Here is a 24,440-nt window from a genome sequence, read left to right on the forward strand (position 1 = left end):
GCATTTAAGTACCAGTAACAGACTAGTTATTACCATACTGTATTTAATTTACTGACACACTAATGTGTTGTGTGCTTGGTCTTACGTTCGTTGTTGATGAGGCTTTTATTTTGTAGACTTTTGACTGGAAGCCATTTTGAAAACATAGCTGGCTTGACGCTGGGCTGAGAGGGGGACATAAGCGAAGCGAAGGGGGGAGGCGGACAGAGGAGGAGGACAGGAGGAGACGGGAGGAGGGTTCTGGTAGGGGGACATTCAGTCATTGTTAGCAACTCGAGGAGCGGCGGAGACCCCGTCGCTACACGTGAATTTTCGGCACAACATTCAGGTAAAGTTGCCTTGTGTTTTTTTCCACTTTAGCTAACATTTATCACCGGAGTGTTTCTCATGAACAGGCACCTCCGTCTCAGCCCGGCTCGGTGCGTTTAATTATAACACCGGTACACGGGCAACATATGCCCCGGTTACTATCATTCAGGATAACTAACCGTCATCTTTTGTCTCCGCTGCGCCGCTTGACATTCTGTTTTATTTAACCATTTTAATGCAGGGAGGCAGGTACAGAGGGCAGTGGCTAAGATATACCGTGATAAGCCTCTTGGTGACGTTAGTTGTAGCTAGCTACGCTCACATTTAGGAGGCGCAATTCATTTATGAATTCCCTATCCGGAGCTCCCGTTAATATTGAAACACAGGTACGCTAAAGGGCGCACTAATATCGCGATATTTCAAATACTTAACCTTTAAAAAAAAGCAGCTACGCTTGTTTGATATTTGTTAACATAGGCGCAGGTGTACAATATATTTGCTTTGCTTTTCAGGGAATTGGAATGTGTTGGGTTGTTATGGGTGTGTACTGACATGTTAATGAAGCTGTAAATGTATTTCCGCTGTGGAAATGTGGTTGAATAAAAGATAAAAATAATACTTTTTCTGTATTGTTGGAAATGTAAAGTCACAACATTTAAATTACACTAATACCAGTAATAACAACATACAATAAATCATGATAAGTCAGTTAACTAAACTACCACTCAAAACCTGTGAATCTTTGAATATGGGAATGATGTAGTGCCCTGTATGGAAATGCTTTGCTAATATTATTAATCCCTAGCATGATATATTGCTGTTAATTAATTCTGTAAATGTTATTATCAGTCATGTACATTACCAACCACACAGAAATGCAATTACCAAGCCTCTTGAAACAGCCATTTGTGTGTTTTTCAGTTGCAGTCTGTTAACAGACAAAAAACAAACAAACACGTAGCTTTTTACATTTTTTTATATAAACATATTACAGATGTTGAGTAACCCTCTGCTAATGAGCTGTTACTGAACATATATTTAAAATGTTTTACTTTCATTTTTCAGATCCTACCCTGAACATCATCTTCAACAGTGGTCGTCATCTGTCTATATTTCCTCCAAAGCATCATCGCTTCCCGTCGCGGCAGGAGAGGGAGCGGTCATTCACAGCGCAGCATCTTAAAGGACCACAGCATCTCCCAGGCTATGGAGCTCCTGTGACACACATCCCCAGGGTGATGGATGTAGCTATCTTCAGCCATGGATTACGCTGCCAGACCCAGACTGTTTCTCTGTGAGCTTAAGCGGAGGAAAAGACTACCAGACAGTCCTCGACTCACCTTAAGCCTGGTGATTTCCCTTCCCTGGTGAATGAAACGGATGCTAACAGGGCTCAACCCTTCTTCTCAACAAGCTTCTCTCCTCCTGTACTGACCGGTCATGGATCTCCTGTGGGTGCTGTCAGTGTCCATGTTGACGGCGTGCGTTGCAATCCCCATGGACGCGGCAGGGGAGAGCCATAGCCTGTTCACGTGTGAGCCCATAACCCTGCGCATGTGCCAAGGCCTGCCATACAACGCCACTTACATGCCCAACATCCTGAACCATTACGACCAGCAGACTGCCGCCCTCGCCATGGAGGTACAGTACACCGCCCATATGTGGAAAATATAGACAGCAATGCATGCTTGATTCCAATGTGTCAAAGGCTTTATTTGTCATATGCATAGTAGATACAGTGTCTCAGGTTCCTCCAGTAATGCATCATACAACATAAAAGTAAAAGACATAAAATAGTGAAATATGCAAATTTGTTCAAATAATTTTCAGGCATAACCAAAATAAGTAATGTGAAATTAAATACTATGGTGTAGAATAACTACTGTTTTCAATATTTAACGCTTGTTGGGTTTCTATAAATTGAGATTGTGAGGGAGAACTCTGTATTTGCTGATATTATGTGCTTACAATCAAGACTGATCATTTTATTCCCCAGAAAATAAGGCATTGGTGTTTTCTCCGCATTGTCAGGGAGATACCTTTTTACATTTAGGCCACAATAGACCCTGTAAACTGCACTGAAACAGCAGATCTGCTACACATACGTATGTATTCAGTTGGAGATAAATATCTGGAATACATTAAACCTTTTAAAGGGATAATCTGGTTGTTTTTGAAATTGGGTTCAAAATAGGTCATTTCAATAGTAAGTGTGAAACGTACTGTGTACGGCTGTCGACACGCCTCTAGATTCGAGAAGAGGACATGAATACTAGCACGGAAGCTAAACAATGTACTGCTGTGGACAGGCAGAGCAGTACAATTCATTTTAGCCACATAACAAAAGGATCTACTTATTATAAATGTTTAAAATAATAACATTTAAATATCTTTGCTTCATATAGTGGCCATGGAGGCACTTTTTAGCAGAGATGATTTACAAAAAAATGACAAAAAGTGGCCTTTTTTCATATTAATATTTAAACCTGTATTTGTCTTAACGGTCTCAAAAAGCCATCTATTATTATATATACATGCAGTACTTTATTTTTTTAAACACAATGTTATATGTGAGTAATCTATATGGAAGAAGATAGGAATTAATTAGTATTTGAGTTATTAAGGAGTTCTAAACAAAAAAAACAGACCTTTTGGCATTTATTTTGGAAAATTGCACATTGCTTTCTGAAGCTGAACCTTTCTGCCTTCCTCTGTTTCATATCATTTTAAGGGATAGTTTGGGTAGTTTGAAGTGGGGTTGATGATGTACTTGTACATAGTCTCAGTAATACATATAGTAGATGGCGGTCAGCATTCCGCCAGTTAGGAGACACAGACAGGAGTACGGGCACGGATGCAAAGCTGTACATTGCTTTGCAGCCTACAGGGCCAGCAAGGCTAAAAGGTAAGACGCCCTAAAAAAATATGGTGACTCCAAATGAATCCTCTTAAAAGCCAAATCACACAATAACACAATCAGACTCTCGTGTACTGCAATGAAAAATGACAGTTTCTGACTGTATTATGGAGTTTGGGGCTTGAAAGAGAGCATGCATCACCATTTCAGTTCCAAAAAAACAAACAAAGGAATGTTTGACGGCAAGGTAAAGCTGTAAAAAAATCTCAATATAGAGTACAGAAACTGATATTGATTTGTCCAGATTAGGCCTTTTTTAAAGTGGTTCAGATACATTTTTCCTGCTGCCTCAGCACTACATCGCTTAGCCCCCGCGCCGTGAGTCCGGTCTGTCTCTCCAAACTGGAGGCATGCCAACCGCCATTACTGTAGTGATACACTGACTATAAGCACCTCGTATAGCACCACAAAAAACATCACAATCTTTTCATTTTAATTTAATTCATCTGGTTATGTCCCCTTGGTTTTATAAAAAATGTAAGGGTCAGTTTTTCATAATATTTTTAGATTTTCAATAGACTGATTAATGGATTGTAAATTGTTGTATACGTCTGATGGATGGAAGTTAGTTTAATGAGGATTTGACAAGCTAATGAATATATTTTAAAAAGCTATGGAATCGGAACAAATATAGGAACTGGCCTATATAAAACAAGATTACACCTGAACAAAGAAACTATTAAATCACATATTGAGGGAAGACAGTTTATATTTTTGGCATACATAGTAATAAGCTGAGCAGATAGAGTTACTGGGTGCCGGTTATCTCCCCCAACCTATTTCTTTCTGGAGATAGCATGACTTTTGAAATTGCGTACCTTCAGTTTTCCTCCCATTTTGTTTCCATCTCGTACCGTTTCTGAGCGTTTCCTTTGACTTTCTTCCTCTGTTGTGGTTCCCACTGTTGTGGCTACAGAAGTGAAATGGAAACACATCTGCAGACACACATCTTTGCAGACGAAGCCCACAGATTTTCTATGTGGATGTAGGCCTATGTATTGCCAGATCAGGACAGGGGTTGGTGATCTCCCTCACATGTTGTGTGTGTGTGTCTGCTGCACTGCCTGCCCCATAGACATCAGTAGCCTATATAGCTATCACTGCAGCTAACAGTGTGTGTGCTGAGAGTTGGTAATATCAAAGTGCTAGCCTACTTTCATTTGGCTCCTGTAGCTCCAGGGGCTGTGGGTGTATTACCAAAACATTAAGCAGAAATTAAGTTTTAATACTTTATCTCTGGGAGCCAGGAGAACAGTGCATTATTAAACTGTCTGAAGATGGTTTCTGGCCGCATGCTGACAGACAGGCGATTTACCAACACATGTAGCGACCCATCACATCAAAACCAATTTTAACAGTAAGTTAGCTCAGCCTGGGAGACACCAACCAACTTATTGAGTTTCATCTGAAAGATTAAAGCTCAGTTTCTCCTGTTTAGTCCTTGTTTTATCGTTTCCACCCCACAGATTATCTATAGATTTAGCAGCCACAGTGTCTGAATGTTGTGGTTGTGTTATCCTCTTTGAAATGACGAGTTAGACATTTACAAACAATCATGGAGCAGATGCATCCCCTCGTTAACTTAATCCCATCGTCCTCTTAGGCCGATCCCTCTGGAAGCTCAATCTATCTAGCAATTACTGGCCAAACTGTACCAAAACATTAGACTGGATGAAATATCTACCTATCTGTGTGTGTGTGTGTGTGTGTGTGTTTCAGTCCTTCCATCTATATTTATCCGCACTTATTCATGCTCAGCATCGGGTTCCCATTGGCTCCCACCCCCTCGATCACTTTTAGCCTTTGACACCCGCCCTGCTCCGCCTGGCACAGGGATGATGTCGATGTGCACACCATCTGTGCCTTCTCCTTTACGCTGCACTCAACATAGACACACTGAGCGAGGGAGATATGGAGCGATGAAGGGCGGGTTATGTAACCTCTGAACATGCTCTGGCCGGCTCACAGCACACTACAGCACATCTGTACGCACGTTAGGAAGCAAACAGACGCTCCTACCTTCCTGCTTTGGGTCCTTTCCTGTCTTAGACGAAATATTCCCTCTCTGATCTTGTGGATTTAATTTACATTTTCAAGATCAATTCAAGAAAATACATTTGGGATTTTTGTACAATCATTTCCTCATTGCGTAGATGTTGCTTCCCCGTGATGTTTTGAAGCCACGTTAGCTTTTTTACGCTAATCTCAGTGTGTGGGTTACCGTGAACAGAGAGAGGCACTTCTGGTTTGGACGGTGTTCACTTTGATTGGTCATGGAGCCACAATTAAGTCTCTTTTAGCTCTCAGAAATGCTCATTGGGTTTGGAAAAGACACACGGAAACCAAATAGGTTCCAAATAACAGAGACTGTGCCTCTGTTTGGCTCTTGTTTTCCAGATAACTCGCCCTAGATCCAGTTCATGGGAGAATTCAAAGCCTATAAGATGTCGAGGGCAGCCAAATGAGAATTGACAGTTGATTTTAAAGAGAATTAGGTCCTCTGAATAGCCATGATAATGATGATGAATGCCTCGCACCGTGGAGAAACTGGGAGTTGGACGAGAACCAACGCCTGCCGTTCTTGCAGTTTTTGTCTAAACCCCCTGAAGTGGTGTCTGTCGGAGTTTCTTTTCTCCTGTCTCGCCTTTTAAAGGGCTTTTCAATGTTTTTGTTCCTTCTGGAAAATGGGGGCAATTTGTCATGATATCGTTAAAACTTTCTTGGTTCTTTATTTACCTTGGTTTAGTGTGTGCAGAGGTTCACTGTAGCCTATTTAAAACTAGACGGGCGCTTACAGTGTTGGCATATTTGGTGTATGAGCTGCAAATCACATTAGCAGATCTGATTTACCCGGAGATAAAAGTATGATTTTTAACTTTATTTGAACAAAGACAGATTGTATGGTTCGTTTGAACTGGAAACATGACAAACAAGGTGATACCGATATCATTTTCTGTCCCCGTGTTGATGCTCGCTCCGGCAGTCATCGCTGACCGATAAATGACCTCTCAGCTGAAGTGGGGCAGCGGCCTCGGGGCTGGGAATCGGCTATTTCTGTGCCACAATGATACTGTGCAATACTCTATACCATAAGTGGGAGCGTGGCGGATTTGACTGGCATTACAAAAAGGAAAAAATAAATGGGCCAAAATCCCCTTCTTTACAGATAAATGCACACTTCAGCTACAGTAAGGCAGCGTGGCTTCAGCACAGTTAATCAATTAAGCTGCTATGGACTGAGCTTGGCATCCAAAGCAGATGGCATTTATCTCAGTATGAAATCATTTCATTCTTTAATGGACGTTGATGATATAAAGCTATTACGTTTGCATACGCTTTAAGGATTTTTGTCTGGAGAGGAGACATAAATGTGATGGTTCTGTTATTCCAATGCTTTAACTGCCAGGTTAAAGGTTAGCGCCTGGTGTGTTGAGAGAATAGCGTTTATCGTATGGGTACTGGCTCCAAAGCACACAATCGCACACAAAAAGCATTAAATACTCAATATTCTATAAATTGTTCATTCAAATGTTTTGTGTAGTGGCATTGCCGCCTTGCGCTTTATTGCACAGCTGGTAGAAGACATCGAAAAAATGCCAGACATTTTTTCCCGAGCTCTGGACCTAAGCTTGCCACCACAGATATTTAAAAATAAGCATAAATACGCCAAAAAAGAGGGGGAAAAATGCTAAAAAATCCACATATTTTGTGTTTATTTATTTGGAATCTCACATATTTAGTGGGATTAAGACAAAAATGGTTGCAGTAGGAAGAAATATGGAGGGGTATTTTTAGGAGGGTACAAGATGTTACTGTCAAGGTCAAAATAATAAGAACAGGAAGTGCTTATTGAAAACCAGATGGTGTTAGGGTCAGTTCCAACTGAAGATATTGATTCAATTAGGTTGGTAAGAGGGGTTTGTTTACAGGATGCCAAAGCCCAGCCAGCAAATCTTTCTCTAATGACTACAAGATGAAAAAAAGGTTTGACCCGGTGGATATTCAGTGATCATTTTTGCAGAAATGTAAAAGGGTTATTGGTAGAATTACCCTCTAACATGATGGCACAATTAAAGAATAATTATGGCCTTTTCCCGGTCATGAGGATTTCAGCTTTTCACAGTATTTCAGTGTGTGTGAATGCATCGCGGTGACACAATGGTGTGTTTTTAATCTGCTCTGTCCCACTTCCACTCATTTCCTCCTCCTTTCAGGTCGTTAAATCAGCCCCTTGTCTCAGGTTTACAACGCATTCAGACAAACTGTGTCATGTTACAGCTGCTGTGTACAATAACCCAGATACTCCACCCATGCTGTGTGAATGGATTTGTAAAGAGGAGCTGAGATTTGTGTGTGAATGTGTGTGTGTGTGTGTGTGTGTGTGTGGGAGAGTTTCAGGAAAATGCTGATGAAGCTTTCTGAAGACTCCAAGTCTGTTAAAACGCTGCAGTCAACTAAAAAGTACACCTTTTAACATGACTGTGGTAGCTAGTGAAGATGTATCCCAGCTAATCGCACACACACACACACACACACACACACACACACACACACACACACACACACAACATGGTCTGATAAATCCTACTCAGCGTGACCCAGGCTATAAAGGAGCCTCTTGTTTTATTTAATGTCCAACACCGTGTTTATTGGCAGTGGACTGAAAGAGGAGCACTAAGAGAGAGCAAGTCGCTGGTCCACAACAACCTTTCTGTGTGTGTGTGTGTGTGTGTGTGTGTGTGTGTGTGTGTGTGTGTGTGTGTGTGTGTGTTTGTAAAAGGACGTTAACACACTGTCACAGCGAAACGTTTTCAAACATTTCTTAGCAGTGAATGACACGGCTGACTCGGCCGACCCATCCCTCTCCTACTGCTCTCTTCCCCACTCTCTCACCCAAAACCCCCACCCGCCTCCTCCTCACCCCCTTTACTCTTTTGTCCTCCCCCTCCCCCCTGCGCAGGGCTCACCCGTTGCCCAGGAAACAGTCCCAATTGTGCTGTTAACAAAGGCAGCAGAGGCTTTCTTGCCTCCCGGGAGGTGGTCCCCTCCGCCCCGCACCCTGACCTCCTCGAACCCCGCTCTCCTCCCTCTTCTTCCCTCACTCCTCCACCCCGGTGATGCATCACTCGTCTCCATGGCGCTGAGCTTTGAAATTTTGGGGAATTGGAATGGCAGCGGAGGAGAAAGGGGGGAGAGAAAATGCAGGAGGGAAAGGGTCAGAAGCAGGGAGGGGGGTGACGGGAGGAGAGGTGACCGGGAGGTATTTCTTAAAGAGCGACTCAACACAGACCAGTTGGCCTCGGTGGGCTTCTTTGTCAGCAATTCATCAGTCACTAACATCCCAGCAGCAGACCCCCAGCCTTCATTAAAAACTAATTACTGCAGCATCGGGCCGCTTCAGACCACCACCCTCGGATGACTTCATATGAATAGGCCATATTAATATTTAATATCTTGATCGGATTCAAAACACGCCTGATAATCTCAGAAACGCACCGAGGTGAAACTAAGGTCAATGCTGTTTTTCTGCAGCCTTCAAAGGCTGTGGATTAAAACTAAAGTATGCAAATACATGCAAAATGACACATTAAGTAAACACATTGGACCGCATGCCAAAATAAATCTAATTTCTAATCATATTCCCCAGTTTTTTCCTTCGTTGCAATTCAGCCGAGCGGTTTCCATGCAGACTCGGAGCTGATGTTGGCCATTTAATCAGAGATGATTGACATATCAGGGAACGAACCTGATAACTCCAGTAAACAAGCTTTGGCCAGTCCTCTCTGCAACATAATTATATGTTACAGAAGATATTTTTATGACGCAGTAGCAACAACACTCTTGTAAGGCTGAATTTCATTTAGCTGTGTCTGTTTCAGCTGGCTTCATGCTGACTCCCTCTCATATGGTCATGGTTACCGGTACACTTGTGTGAAACGTCTTATATAAAGAGGAATGTTTGTAATGCATATATGAAGTAGGACAGGACTGGGGAACATATATCTTCTTCTGATGGATGGAGAGACAGTTCTTCCTACATTTATTTTTTATAAAAGACACTTATTTCGGATACAAGTGTCACCTGGTTTAAAGAAAAGGCGTTTCTTCTTGCTATGCCGTTGTAGCAGAAAACAGCCATCTGTCTAAGTGCATCATTAGCATGGGACACTGTGCTTTCTCCTCCCTCGGTCTATGTCTGTGGAATCAGCTTCCAGAAGACTTAAGGACCGCTGCATCACTCTCGGTCTTTAAGAAAAGCCTCAAGACCCACCTCACAGCGTTTCAATGACTGTCCTTTCATTATATTTGAACCTTTCATGCTCCTACGCCTTTTCTTTTATCTTTTTAAAATTCAGCTCCCTAGTTTGATTTCTTTAACTGTATTTATTAAATATGTTCCTTAGCTACATTTGATTTCATTTACGTTTTTTCCCCCCTCACAGCATTGTGAAGCACCTTGAGATAACGTTGTTTTTAAAGTGTGCTTTAGAAATAAAATGTATTATTATTATTATTATTATTATTATTATTATTATTATTATCCCTCTCCCCTTTTAGTGTTTTTTTCTTCAGTTTTTGTCTTCCCTTAGACCATCTGTTTGTAGGACATTTCGATCTTAGGTGTTCCTAATATTAGAGTTATCAGAAAACACTTCTCATTTACGCTGAGTCACCTTTCCGTATTTGCTTATTGTAACCCTTTTTTTTGTTAGCAATGTAAGATAATGGCACCCAGCAATATTATTTTTGGCCTCTGTCCACTGCTGAAAGAACTTAGCCCCGGTACTTTGGAGCAGCCCGACAGCACTAATTTATATTAGAAATTAAATGTTAGAACAGACATTACCTTCATTGTGTAAAAGAACACTTGTTTTTTTATGTGCAAGTCAGTGTGTCACCTTCCCATGGATTGCTGTTGACCAGAATCCTGTGTTCCTCTCACACACATCTGACTGTGTGTGAGAGTGGTATTTCCACAGTGGCATATTATTCCACATTTCCAGAGATAAAAAAATCCCCATCTCAAACGCTCATGAATAAGTAATGAGTGTAGCAGTGGGGATAGAAGCTGAAATGACATTAGCATACCACCCCTCTAGGCCCACCCCGCTGCACGGAGCCGGGTATTACACGCCTGATTGTCCCTAACACGGTTCCATGACAAACCTCTGGCCATTCACCGGACCGGCGCTCCACCAGCTGTTTCCAGTGTGGCCATTAACATCAAATCCCCATGGAGACTGTGGGGGGCTCCGCAGGGCTTCAAGACACTGCTCTGTGTGGGTATAGCAGCGACCCGCCATATGTCCCATCAGCCACCAGCAGCAGCAGCAGCAGCAGTCCTGCCCAGTAGCATGATGGGTCGACTCTGATAAAATGGCCGCATGGAGAGTCTGAAGAGATGGAGGAGGGGTGGGACAGGGATGGATGATGGTAAAAATAGAAAGAAGAGAATCATGATGAATAGGCAGAGTCTCCTCCAGTAGATCATCACTTCCTGTAGCCTATATATTTATTCAACCGTCTCCCGTGGCAGCCCTGTTTGCCACGCAGAGTAAAGTGTGGTACATTGTGTTCCGTGGTGCAGATCTGCAGCCTGCGGGAGGCAGTGGGAGAGGGAAGAGTGGGAGAGGGAAGATGAGAGCTCACTTTAGCTGCATTAGCTAATGTTTGAGTGCTTAACCAGCGCTGACAGGGCGCTGCAGATGAAGTAATAGAAGTCACAGGACCGCACACTGGCAACAGAAAGCCCAGAGATCCACAGAGAGGCCTCGCTACAGTAGCACCATGGCAGGGTGGGGGCAGGGGGGTTCAGGATTTTCTGCTTTTCTCTCTTATTCTTCCAGAGAGTCTGACAGCATACTTTCCTTCCTCTCTGATCCTTTGACCCTGCTGTGCCTGACTGTAGCTGCAATATAATGATCAACAGATGTGTATGTCTCTATAATAAGTCTAGCAATGCTTTTATACGAGCTGTGAATTCACTATCTCTACACACAGCTCCGGAAAGAATGATGTATGTATGGCAGCCAGTCCAGTCTCTGTTGAATTCCAACAGAGAGAAAAATTGTCAGTAGTTTAGAGAATACAATCAAATAAAAAGTAATTTAACTCAAAGACATTCCTATAAATAATCAAACAACAGAAAATGATGATGCTGAAGTGCTCTCTTCATTTTTTCCGCGGCTGTATTTTTCTCTTCATTTTCTGTAAATCTTCAGGTGTTTTTAGATTGCTTTTTTATAGTATTTCACTTTAAATGCATACTTTTATTTATTTAAACGTATATTAAATGTATATGGTTTTTGAAGACTGACACTTGATTGTTGACTAAAGGGTTATTATGTGGTTATTTATCAATGAATTCATTGGTTAATACACATCAAAAGAATGAGCAATTATGGTTTTAGCTCCTCTAGTGGGAATATCTGCTGGTTTTCTTAAATGTATTATATTAAACTGAAAGTATTTGGGTTTTGGACTGTCACTCTGACAAAACAAAAGCTTTCAAAATGTCATTTAAAATAAAATATACTATTATTGGATTATTAAAGACAAATGATTGGTGCATTAGGTGTAAAATGGAAAAAATGTCATTTTTGTCAAAGTCTCATAGCCTTTGATGTGTGACCGATGCTGTACGTCTGCAGTAATAGCCCCATGTCAAGCTGGATCTTCTCTCAGCTGATTTGTTTATGCCTCTGACTCGATGCAGTGGTGCTCAATGAAACGTGGTGCCTCCATTTAGAAATTACACGATTGAGCGGATGATTGATTTCACAAAAGACAGCCGTGTAACTCACCTAAGTTGTTCTTCTGGCTTTTAAAATACACATGAATCAATATGGATTCCACATGTGAATATAAGTCCTTATATTACCATTACCAATCCATCCCTGATCCCTCACAAAGGAAGTGATTACCTCAGAGCCCATATGTCTGTCTGGCGTGAACAGTGATATGAGCGAGGGGATGACAAATGCTGCTTGGATGTGGCTGCTTTGTGCTCTAACACCCATTATAATCCTTTTTACATAAAGACATTCAATGTGGGTGGCAGGCAAACAGGCTTTCAGGAGAAAATATGCTGACGTGGTGGGAACACATTAGAATATTCTGCTCAGATGTGATCAGGTAGCAAACAAGGGAGAAGATCCGCAACACCCCCGGCCCACTGATCACTGAGTTATTGCTGCATTCTGAGCTCAAATGTTCCTAGCAGAGCAAGATGCTGAAGCCATTTTTCATTTCTAAAGCTGTGTACTGTTCACCATGTGTTACATGTAGGATCAAAGGGAATTTGATTGGAATCTGTTTTTACACAAAATCCAATCTTGAGATTTCTTGAAACGTGGTTCAGATGAGTTTTTGTAAGCTATCATGAGGGTCAGCAGAGGATACATACTCAGTGATAGGTGTAAATAGAGCTGTGTGTGTTGCTGTATGAACTTCTCAGTGCTAACCCAGCTGCTGCTTTGACTCCATCACTGTAGCAGTGCTTGAATCCGTCTGGAATTACATTTCCTACTCTGAAAGTGTCATAAAAAACACACACAGAGCTACATTGTATTTTTCACTACCTGTCTCTTTTTGAAGAGGTCCTATTCTGCTTTTTGGGGTTTTCCCTTTCCTAGTAATTAAAAAACGTTTGCATGTCAATGGTCTGCAAAAGCTAAAACCCCCCTGCCCGAAACGGCTCCATTGGAATGCTTTGCTTACTACCTTGTAAACACTCGTGCTTCTATTGGCTAGCATTTCAAAATAGTTGTCTGTGATAGACTAATGTTAGCCATGGATGTATAATAAGAACTGGATACAGCGTTGGAGGCGGGGCCTCGTTCATTCCTATGAGAACTGCTCATTGGAGCATGAAGACGAAATGGCCTGAGATTCTCGAGAGCAAAACACCATAAATTACCCATCATGCCTGGCTGTTCGAGAGCATAGAGCATGCGCAGTTGAGTTTTCCCTTAAGCCCCGCCCGACATCCGCTCTCGGCTCCAATGAATGGAGAGAGAAAATAAATCTGGATTCAGCTTTTAGTGCATTCTACAGCTATAAAAGGGTTCATACTGGGTCATTTATTTAGTTAAAAAAATGATCCACCGATTTACAGACGTCTCTTTCCCGATGTAAGTCAATGGGAAAAAGTATTTCTGGGCCGGGTGACATCACAGACTGATATGGAAGATGCAGTACCCGCTGTTTGGCCACTACGAATACTTTCTCAAAGTCCGGAGCACTCGCTGGGGGCTTGAGGTTGACAGCAGGGCTGGCCAGCTAACCAATCAGAGCAGACTGGGCTCTGGTTTCAGACAGAGGGTGAAAAGAGGTGCTGCAGCACAGGCAGTATGAGAAAAATAAAGAGCTTTTTGAACATTAAAGCACGGAGACATGTCCCAGTAGAGGCACTACATATAGATATGAAGCAGAATATGGCCCCTTTAATCTGAACAAAATGTTAACTCGCAGGGATCCTTAACATCCACCCCCTAACAAACACAGAGACAAATTGCCCCCTGCCTGTCCTTCCCTGTTCTCACCCTTCCCTCCCCCTCCCTGTCTGTCACAGACCTCTGTCTTTACATCTCCGGGGGGAGGAGGAGCATGTGTCTGACTCGCTTGGGTGTGGCTGCAGGCCTTTCAGCAACACAAATGTAAACCCACGCAGCACAGAGCCTCTCACACTGATCTGTACATACATGCCTTCCCACTCACACACACACACACACACACACACACACACACACACACACACACACACACACACACACACACACACACACACACACACACACACACACACACACACACACACACACACACACACACAACACACACACACTCTTCCTGAAGCATTTGCATATTCACAACATGACCCACGAATGCTTCCTGCACTCCCAACGCCTCTTGGCTCAGTGTGTGTGTGTGAGACTATTATGGTGCTGTGGCGTGGGTGTGTTTGCATGTAAATAATAAACTTGTGTTGGCTCATGTGTGTACGAGTGTGTCAGTCAATCTCAGCGTGGTCCTCCCTGCAACACAAAGGCCTTGTCAGCACCAGTGTGTGTGTGTAAATGGTGGGGGTCGCCTGTTGAAGGTTGGAGGGAAGGAGGAGATGGAGGAAGGGGGGGGGGGGATGGCTGATATCATGTGGGGTGGAGGGGATTATTAGGAAAGAGGCCAGAGTTGTTTTTATGGACTCATCTCCAGAAAGTATCCAAGGCATGCTCCACTGATCTCTTTGTGCCTCAGAGCCTCGCTGTGAACTCTCTGGCATGGTGTTGTTTTAGTATTTATTAACACTAAAATCTCCTTCCCCCTGCAGCCGTTCCATCCCATGGTGAACCTGCACTGCTCCCCGGACCTCAGGATGTTCCTGTGCGCGCTCTACGCCCCCGTGTGCACCGAGTACGGCCGCATGACTCTCCCCTGCCGCCGCCTCTGCCTGCAGGCCAAGAGCGACTGCTACAAACTCATGGACATGTTCGGGGTCAGCTGGCCGCAGGAGATGGAGTGCACCAGGTTGGTACAACAGAAATAATGACTCCCCCCCCGGATGTATCTCTGCAACCCTGATGCATCAGTAATGCAGAGCAGGATGCCTTTCATAGGGACTACAGAAATGTGGCTTTGAGGAATACCATGTTTTTAGAAAGACAACTGGCTGCCTTACAATTACAATTAGGCTACAACTAGCAGTGTGTAAATGAGTTCTGCTGCCAGATAATTGGTTCAGTCATCCTCACATCAAAGATCTCCTATTATGCAATATTTGAACAATACATTGTAGGGCCATATCTATACCAAATCTGTCTGTGAAGTGTTTTGCTCAAAATACCAAACAGATCACCCATTGTAGCCATGCCTCATCCCCCTCTATTTCAGCCCTGTTCCTGAAGTGCTGATTCTGTGAGCTGACCTGAAGCTAGCATCATGCAGCTCTTTCTGCTGCATGATACTCAGCTAAACGCTGCCGTGATTAAACCCCATATTATGTTCCAAAACACATGAAGCGTTATTTCTGAAACACTTCTCAGAGTTTACCACTAGAACAGAGACATTATATGTATTATATACACAACAACTCCAAGTCCCTCCTGCAGACATCCTGCACAGACACACAGAGGTGCTGCGGAGGGGATTCAGCTCGCGACTGTATATTGCGGACGATAGGTTGAGAAGTGTCACGTGGGCGGGACGTTGCCAGGAGTTCCCACATTTTGGTTATGACATCATAACCGAAGCAAATCTGGATCAGCTCGTTTGTACCCCCGTTTTGAGAGATGTGGGTAAGGAGAAAAAGAGAGAGGGTTGTATTTTCTGACACTTTGTGAGTCTCCTTAAACACCGGGGACACATATTTATGTACAAAAGACAGCAAAAAGAGCATTTTGCATAATGGGCACCTTTAAATTACAAGAGAGATCTGAGAATACAAACAGCAAAACAGAAAAAGCCACAAATTGACATGAAAACATAAATAATAAGGAAATACAAATTGTTACACAAATAAAAAAACGTGACATTATACATGATCTCAGGACAGACATGAAGGTTATCTGCACAGTCGTCTTACAGTTGGAAGAGTCCTTTTCACCTGCTGTAAGGAGCAGTCTTCTTTCTTTAGAAGAGCCTTATATTGTGTACAAGCTATTCAGACTCTTTATACACAGCACAGTGTCTCTGATCCAGTGGGACCGAGAGGGGGGTTATTTTCCATTTCAGGAGACGCAGTCAATCAAATGAAAGGCAAATATACCAAGTTGTGTTTGAATGCTGAAGAGGAGACACGTTTAGGCTAGAAGGTCTTCCACAAGGTTTTTAAGTCTGATTTGAAATATTCTGCTAAAGACGGACATGATTGAATATTAGGAGGAGTGAGGTGTACTTTAGTAAAGCCTAACATTAGAAAGATGTATCTAAGTCGTCTGAGTCGTCCTTGTGCTAGTCAAACAGTCTTTCTTTATCTCATTCCCTATTATATTCTTATTTAATAAAGAACTCCCAAGAAAACTCACGAGGTAATCAGCTGCTTCACGGAGCTGGTATGTTGTGATTGAGAGAATAAAAATAATCAAATACAAACTCAAATGAAAGATCCTTCCCAGAGAAGCTTGAAGTCATTATTCTGAAGTTGGATTTCTTCTTCTGTGTTTAGACGCCCTGTACTCCCCAGACTCTTTCAGATGCTAAATATAATAAATTGGTGGCAGTGTGAGTAATTTTATCCCCCCCCTCTGATCTCCCCTCAGGTTCCCGGATTGTGACGAGTCGTACCCCCGCCCCGTGGACCTGCTGTCCAGCTCAGACTCCACCGACTCCCCCATCTCCGTGCAGAGAGACTACGGCTTCTGGTGTCCCAGAGAACTCAAAATGGACCCCGAGCTGGGCTACTCCTTCATGGGGGTGCGGGACTGCTCCCCCCCATGCTCCAACATGTACTTCACGCGCGAGGAGCTGGCGTTCGCCCGCTACTTCATTGGGGTGGTGTCCATCGTCTGTCTGTCTGCCACCCTCTTCACCTTCCTTACCTTCCTCATCGACGTGTCGCGCTTCCGCTACCCGGAGCGGCCCATCATCTTCTACGCCGTGTGCTACATGATGGTGTCCCTGGGCTTCTTCCTGGGTTTCCTGCTGGAGGACAACGTGTCCTGTAACGCAGCCAGCCCCGGCAGGTTCAGGGCCTCCACGGTGACCCAGGGATCCCATAATAAGGTCAGACCTCTCTCTTGAAGCTGTTTGTTTGCTGCCTAAACACTGATATTGACCCTCCCCCCGCCTCTCTGTCCCAGGCCTGCACCCTCCTCTTCATGGTGCTGTACTTCTTCACCATGGCCGGCAGCGTGTGGTGGGTAATCCTCACCATCACCTGGTTCCTGGCGGCCGTTCCCAAGTGGGGCAGCGAGGCCATCGAGAAGAAGGCGCTCCTCTTCCACGCCTGTGCCTGGGGCATCCCCGGGGTCCTCACGGTTACGCTGCTCGCCATGAACAAGATCGAAGGGGACAGCATCAGCGGCGTCTGCTTCGTGGGGCTGTACAACCTGACGGCGCTGCGCTGGTTCCTGATCGCCCCGCTGGGACTGGACGTGGTGGTGAGGAAGATGAGGATAGAACATAAAGGGAGATGTGTTCTATTTAATAGATTGTATTTTTCTATTTTAATCACAATCAGAAGCCGAACATTTTATCCGCTAGACAGTTGGTTTCATGACAGTGGCTCCATTTCAGTAATGAAATAAATTAAAAATAAAAACATATATTTCTATATACAGAAACAACTAACACTTTCTAAAATAGATTAACTTTAATCAAATACCCTACATCGTGGCCTGCATCCTCCATTCCACTCAGAACTCCCCCTTTTCTTTTTATTGTATTTAGCAAGGGTTATTTTAAGAAATCTAATAGTAACATAAAGTCTGTACCCCATGATCTCCCTTTCAATATGAGGGAGAACTATAACCCCCCCTCTCCTCTATCTTCACAGGTGGGCGTGGCGCTGCTGCTGGCGGGCATCGCCGCTCTGAACCGAGTGCGCATGGAGATCCCTCTGGAGAAGGAGAACCAGGAGAAGCTGGTGAAGTTCATGATCCGCATCGGCGTGTTCTCCGTGCTCTACCTGGTCCCTCTGCTGGTGGTCCTGGCCTGCTACCTGTACGAGAACAGCTACCGGTCCATCTGGGAGACCACCTGGGTCCAGGAGAAGTGTCGGGAGTACCACATCCCCTGCCCCTACCAGGTAATACACACCACGCTCCTCACGGTGTCATTCATCATCTGCAGCAACATTATTTATATTTGATCAAATCTGCTTTGGGCACAACATAGATTTCACTGAAAGTTTAAAATACGTATTAAAGTTCCCTTTGTTTAGGATAATAATAGCTCAGCTTGTCTGCACTTCTTCCTGGTTTTGCTGAACAACGGCTCAGTGCAGAGATCAAGAGCGAATTTGGCTCCGTGACCAGAACCGATATAAGGTCAGATTTCATTGAATGTTTGTTGCTGCTAAACACTAATATTATGACTCCCCTATATGTCAGTCACTCTCATATGGTGCTGTAATATTACATAAATGGCGGCTACGGTGGTAATCTCACTCACTGTTTGAGGTTCCCAACATGGGCAGCGAGCCATTCAGACAAGGGCTCCTCTATCAGCCTATGCCTGGTGTCATCCGGGTCCTACGGTTCTCTCCCATGAAAGTAGGAAGCTTAAACGGTTCTTGGGCTGTACAATCATACGCTGCGCTAGTTCTGATGCCCGATGGACTGCGTGTGTGAGGAAGATAGGATATACAAAAGGGAGTTCTATTAATGAGATTGTATTTTCTATTAATAGCAGACTCAGAAGCCACCTTTTTATGCAGGACGTGTGGGCATGCAGTGTCTGTAGCAAATAAAGTTCCCTTTGTTTAGGATAAATAATAGCTCGCTTGTCTGCAAGTTTGATAGTTTGATGTCATCATTTCTTTTTGACTGTCACTCTCCACTGTCCTATCCGATTAAAGGCAAAAAGCCCCCAAAAAATATCAAAGGGAAAAGAACCTTATCGTTTAGGGTCGTGCAGGGCTGCACTGGAGCCTCCCTACTCCAAACCTAACGTATATATCCAGCTGCGCTACATCCTATAATCCAGAAACATCCAGCTCACTTTGAGTTTAAACCCAGTTGAAGTCCTTCTGGGGGACCTCTGGTATCTGAAGCGCTGCTGCATGTATTCAGGATGCTCACCACAGATGTTTGAACACGGTAGAGCTACATCTGGGACTCCCGCGAGGAAGCAGGAAGAGCAGGAAGAAACAGCTGCAGGCGGCCAGATGTGTTTGCACACAGAGACATTAGAGAGCATGCTGCTCACTGACAGTGTGTGTCCTAAGTAAGCCCAGATACTGAGTGCATATAAACACAACCCCCCCACACAGAGTGCAGCCACAGTCATAAAGGACTCAATACAGTGATTCAGGAGGACACACTGCATCTGATAACAGCTGATAATGGTTCAGCCTCAGCCCCCTGCTCTCCCCATCGCATGTTCCAACTGTGTTTCATGTGGCAGAGTGATGCAGTTTATTTTTTAGTGTATATCTACTTATTCTATTGGACTGTATTCTCTATTCTACAATCAGACGCAGAATACCTTATCCACAAGAGAGGCGGTTTCATGACAGAGGCTCCATTTAAATCATCAAATAAATGAAAGAAAAAATCTAAATAAATAAATAAGAATCTGCAAAAAAGCTCATATTTCTATGTACAGAAATAACTCGAGCAAAATGCCAAGCAAAAATAGATCAAATAGAATACAAGTAATGTAAACATGTCAGAAACACAGGTGCTACAGTCATGGCTAGGGCTGGGTTAGGGTTCCAACAGAATACCAAATACTATCAAAACTTCTCAAGTCTACCCGCATTTGATCCGTTTTGTGCCAAGATCTAGAAAATACTATCTATATACTATATGTAGAACATCAGTGGTGTCTGCAGAGCGCTGTAGAGCAGAGCCAGAGCCCTACAGTGAGCTACATACTAGAGGTTTCGTTTAAACACACTAAACTTCGACTTTTCTCAACATACCATACTTTATTTAATATATCCGACTTAGACCATGAGGTTTTCTCAGATATTTTCAACATACTATACTATGAAACTTTGTTTAACATACTTTGTCGTGTTTCCTGACTGCATTGTTAAGTCCATAAGTCAAAGTTTATTACAAATAAAGATTAACGTAATCATTTCCAGAATTTATAACAGTGATTTTCTAAAATAATATTCTGCTTTAATTCTTATTTGTTGATGTTTAGCCTTTTAAAAAACTACATTTTTATTCTGGTCCAAAAGGGAAGCACACCTTCATTCATGAAGCGGTTTAGCCGTAAGCTAACAGCACCATACAATACATTTAAACAGCCATAATACACAGAAATAAAGACTTTTTCGGGTGTGGCGCTTAAATACTATGACAGATGTTCAAAGTGTGATTCTCAGATATTAATAGAATCTTCAAAAAAAAGAAAGAAGATATTTAGTACGACCTACCTCACCTGGATAAGACCCGCACTGATGCAGCTGTGGGGGAGCGCTGCATTCTTAATCTGTCACGTAAACACTGCATTGTGTAAGAGAGCAGTGCAGTAATCCTGTGTGTGTGTGTGTGTGTGTGTGTGTGTGTGTGTGTGTGTGTGTGTGTGTGTGTGTGTGTGTGTGTGTGTGTGTGTGTGTGTGTGTGTGTGTGTGTGTGTGTGTGTGTGTGTGTGTGTGTATGCATGAGGACTGGGTCAGTGGGGGGCGAGCTGCATCCCAGTGGCTGCAGATGTGCTGTCTGTTCTGTTAGCATCAGAGCGCTGTAGAGATGCCTCTAGGTGTAAAAGCGCACAAAGTTTTTCAACCCCCCCATCCCCCCACCCCCTCTGTGTTCATAAAAGCGCACACACTCTCAGAATGCATTCACACACAGTCAGTACATCAGGAGAGAGCTGAGACTCAAAGTGCGCTCCTATATTTATCTTTAAAGGCTTCCCTGAGGCTGCACTCTGCTGAGGCTGGACACACACACACACACACACACACACACACACACACACACACACACACACACACACACACACACACACACACACACACACACACACACACACACACACACACACACACACACACACACACACACACACACACACACACACACACACACACACTCAGATTGGTCAAGTCAATAAGAAGAGATGTGTTTTGTGTCTTGGATCGAGGCAGAGCTTTATTAAACGCCATGATGGTGTATCCTGAAGCAGAACAGATGACAGTGTGCAGCGAGGACGTCCTGCAGTCCGTCTCTATCTCTCCGCTGTAATGAGTGTATCAGTGGATCGCTGGGCCGGGCCCCGGGGCCCTCCGCCTAGCCTGCTCATAATGAGGCCATGATGACTACATCTGTGTGTGTGCGTGTGTGTGTGTGTGTGTGTGTGTGTGTGTGTGTGTGTGTGTGTGTGTGTGTGTGTGTGTGTGTGTGTGCACACAGAGAGAGTGTCTCTGCAGCCGTGTTGCTGAGACAGACTCGGTTGTCTGCCAGTGAATAACCTCCATCAGAGAGCACGGAACCCCTCTAAGGTTCTCTTTGCTGTAGCACAGGGGTGTCCAAACTACGGGCCGTGGTCCGTTTTGAATCCCTGAATCTGAGTAGAGCTTTCGTCCACAGCAAAGGATGTGCGCCAGGGAACCTACGTTCCAGATAAGAAGGGCTTCTAGACGTCCCTGAACAATACACATGTCAGCTTGTGCTTGCTCATAGACTGGCATCAACAAAGCGCCCAAGCTGCCCCTTCTTAAGGGAGATTACAGCAACCTGAAGGCCGAAGATTTATGCCATGGGAATAGAGACAGAGGAAGGAGAAAATGATGGTCTAGGTCAAAGGTTAAACACATAAGCAAAATATTCCCTGACAGTCCTTTTCAGCAATATACACATGTGGACACAAAGAACAGATGAGACAAACGTAGAGACAAAAGAACATTTAGGGTAGACTCTTCTTTACAGCAGAGTACCTCACAGTGAGGCCACGTCCCCCAGTGTGAAGTAAACTGCTCCAGTTTATGATAAAGACAAAAGCAGTTATCTGGTCCATGTTATAAATGTCCATCCATTCAGAGTCGGGCTGTCCTTCCATAACCATATCCTGGTTAATGCAATCTGAGCAGCAGCCAGCAGAATGTTTGACAAATATTTCTCCTTTTCGATCATTCTGTGGCAAAGTATTGATCTGTGATAGCTGGACAGTCCCAGAACACATGGTAGTGGTTTGCAAACTTCTACACAAACATTGGATATTTCTTTCAGCGCTGTCTCCACCTCACACACATCCCAAACCTTAACCTCCTCTCTGTGTGTGTGTGTGTGTGTGTGTGTCCTGCAGGTGGAGCGCACCAGCCGCCCCAACCTCGCCCTCTTCCTCACCAAGTACGTGATGATGCTGATCGTAGGGATCCCCTCCGTGTTCTGGGTGGGCAGCAAGAAGACATGCTTCGAGTGGGCCAGCTTCTTCCACGGCAAGAGACGCAAGGAGTACGTACCTCACCCCTCACACACACCTCTCACCCCTCACACTGAGGCTCACATGAAGCTAAATATCCGAGTTACAAACTTCGTGTGTGAGCAGAGTGCAGAGCATGTCGTCTCTCTGTGGTGATCATTAATAAGAAAGGGACCGTTTATTTGAATCTCATTATTTATTCTTGCACAGAAAATATTTACATATTTAGCAAAGAAAATAAACGATCAATTTGAAGACAGCTGCTTTAAATAGGATTAAAGTAATGTGAAGGTTTAAGTGGACAAACATTAAAGCATCCTCTGTGTGATGACAGCTGTAAATAAACACAAACAAACAACAAAACACCAGGAACAATAATTATATCAGATTAAAACTTTGAATGTAAGGCTGCAGCTCCACAGCTCAGAGGACTATTATGGGATACATGAGGACCATTTACAGCAGAACTCTGGTGCTACAGGAGTGTGTGTAGATGTGTGTGTGTGTGTGTGGCTTGGTGGTGGTGAACACTGGCCCTTCTCTGCACCCCCCCTCCAAACTCAGAGCATTAACCCCTTCTCCCCCCGCCTGCTCCACCCAATCCTCCATCCTCTTCTACCACACCCACCGCCTCGCTACCTTCCCCCTGTCCCTCCCCTCCCTGCTGCGTCTCTCCCTGCCCTCCCTTCCTCCACTCCCCCCCTCTTCCTCCTCCTGCTCGTCCTGTTCCGCCCCCTCCTCCCCCCTCCGCAGCCGGATGGTGAACGAGAGCCGGCAGGTGCTGCAGGAGCCCGACTTCGCCCAGCTGCTGCTCCGGGACCCCAACACACCCATCGTTAGGAAGTCCCGGGGCACCTCCACCCAGGGGACCTCCACCCACGCCTCCTCCACCCACCTGGCCATGCTGGACGAGCCCCCCAGTGGCAGCACCAGCCGCGCCGGCTCAGTCCGCAGCGCACGCTCAAAGATGAGCAGTTACCACGGCAGCCTGCACCGCTCCCGCGACGACAGGTGGGTGTAGCTCTCAGATTCCCCCCCCCCCTCAGAGTCCGGCTCCTGACGCTGTTGTTTCTGTCACAGGTACACCGCCTCCAGCTTCCGGGCCGCAGATGAGCGCTCCCCTTACGGCAGCATGCCCCGCCTCAACGACGTGCCACAGTCCCGCCACTGCAGCACCAACCGCCTGGACAGCCTATCCCGCCATGGCTCCACGCAGGGGCTGGAGAGCCAGTCGAGGCACAGCAGCGTCAGGGACCTCACCAGCACCACCCAAGCTGTCCTCGGGGGCCCTCGGAACGGGATCCACAGAGTGCTGGAGGAGAACGGGGGCACCGCCTGAGCACCACCTTGGAAAAGACTGTTTCTAGAAAGGGAAGAATGAGAGGATCCACAGGGAGCCTCTCAGAGGGTGGAGGAGAAGATGGAGCTCGGAGCGGATAATGGCAGCGACGTCCCGCCACAGAGGGCTGAGGGTGGTGTGGATCGACGCCTTAAAAAGTCCTCTCAGCTTTCCTCCACAAAACTGAACTTTGAACTGACCTTTGAGCGGTTTACACCCCACCATGGATCGGGTGGTGCTGATGGTGCCCTGTGAAACACTGGAGTACTCTGACAGATTCACTGGATGTTTTTACTGTAGCTGTTTGTATAAAGGACTGAGTGATGGATGCTACACCCCTCTTCTCTTTAGTTTGGGCGGAGGCAGGGTGTTTTACCGGCTACATGTACACTGTCTGCACCTGCTCACTAAACAGTCCTGGTTTATAACCTGCCGTTTATTCACACCCAGTTTCCAACTCCACATGAAATGCAACAAATCTGAGAGCTCTCTCTACATGCTGTACATGACTCGTGAATATTACAAAAGCCTTTTGTCATTTTTAAAAACAGTTTTTATATTCAGGTTCTTCATTGCTTTGGTGGAAGGTGTACTGACCCATGGCAGAGTGACCGGGCTGCACCAGGAAGCAGCTGAATCCAAACTCCGGCCTTACAGTGAATAGATGCTAGTCCTGAGAGTAGAGTGATTCTGATTTAGTGTCCTTACTCGTAGAGCTGCTGTAAATGTTAGAGCAACATTCCCTCTTGTGGCAAAACTTGTATAGCTGTAAAAACTTTTGCTGTCCATTTGTAATAAAGTTTTTTTAAAGAATGTACATTTGTCTGCGTAATGACCACA

The 24,440-nt window shown here is 44.6% G+C and overlaps 1 protein-coding gene across 1 annotated transcript; it reads left to right on the plus strand.

Moving 5' to 3' along the window:
- Window positions 1-157: 157 nt before the first annotated feature.
- Window positions 158-24,413, plus strand: fzd3a (frizzled class receptor 3a). Its single transcript, XM_063901448.1, has 9 exons — window positions 158-328; window positions 1,375-1,950; window positions 14,556-14,752; window positions 16,483-16,945; window positions 17,023-17,322; window positions 17,718-17,969; window positions 22,145-22,293; window positions 23,015-23,272; window positions 23,342-24,413. Exons 2-9 carry the CDS (start codon window positions 1,750-1,752, stop codon window positions 23,598-23,600), a joined length of 2,079 nt encoding a protein of 692 aa, XP_063757518.1. The 5' UTR covers window positions 158-328; window positions 1,375-1,749; the 3' UTR covers window positions 23,601-24,413.
- The last annotated feature ends 27 nt before the right edge of the window (window positions 24,414-24,440 follow it).

The sequence above is a fragment of the Eleginops maclovinus genome, chromosome 15 (assembly GCF_036324505.1).
Source record: "Eleginops maclovinus isolate JMC-PN-2008 ecotype Puerto Natales chromosome 15, JC_Emac_rtc_rv5, whole genome shotgun sequence".
In the NCBI taxonomy this organism is placed as follows: Eukaryota; Metazoa; Chordata; class Actinopteri; order Perciformes; family Eleginopidae; genus Eleginops; species Eleginops maclovinus.

Coding starts and splice junctions, on each gene's coding strand:
- fzd3a (XM_063901448.1), top strand. CDS start 1,750: ATGGATCTCCTGTGGGTGCTGTCAGTGTCCATGTTGACGGCGTGCGTT. Junction 14,753..16,482: donor CAGGAGATGGAGTGCACCAG/GTTGGTACAACA, acceptor ATCTCCCCTCAG/GTTCCCGGATTGTGACGAGT. Junction 23,273..23,341: donor CACCGCTCCCGCGACGACAG/GTGGGTGTAGCT, acceptor TTTCTGTCACAG/GTACACCGCCTCCAGCTTCC.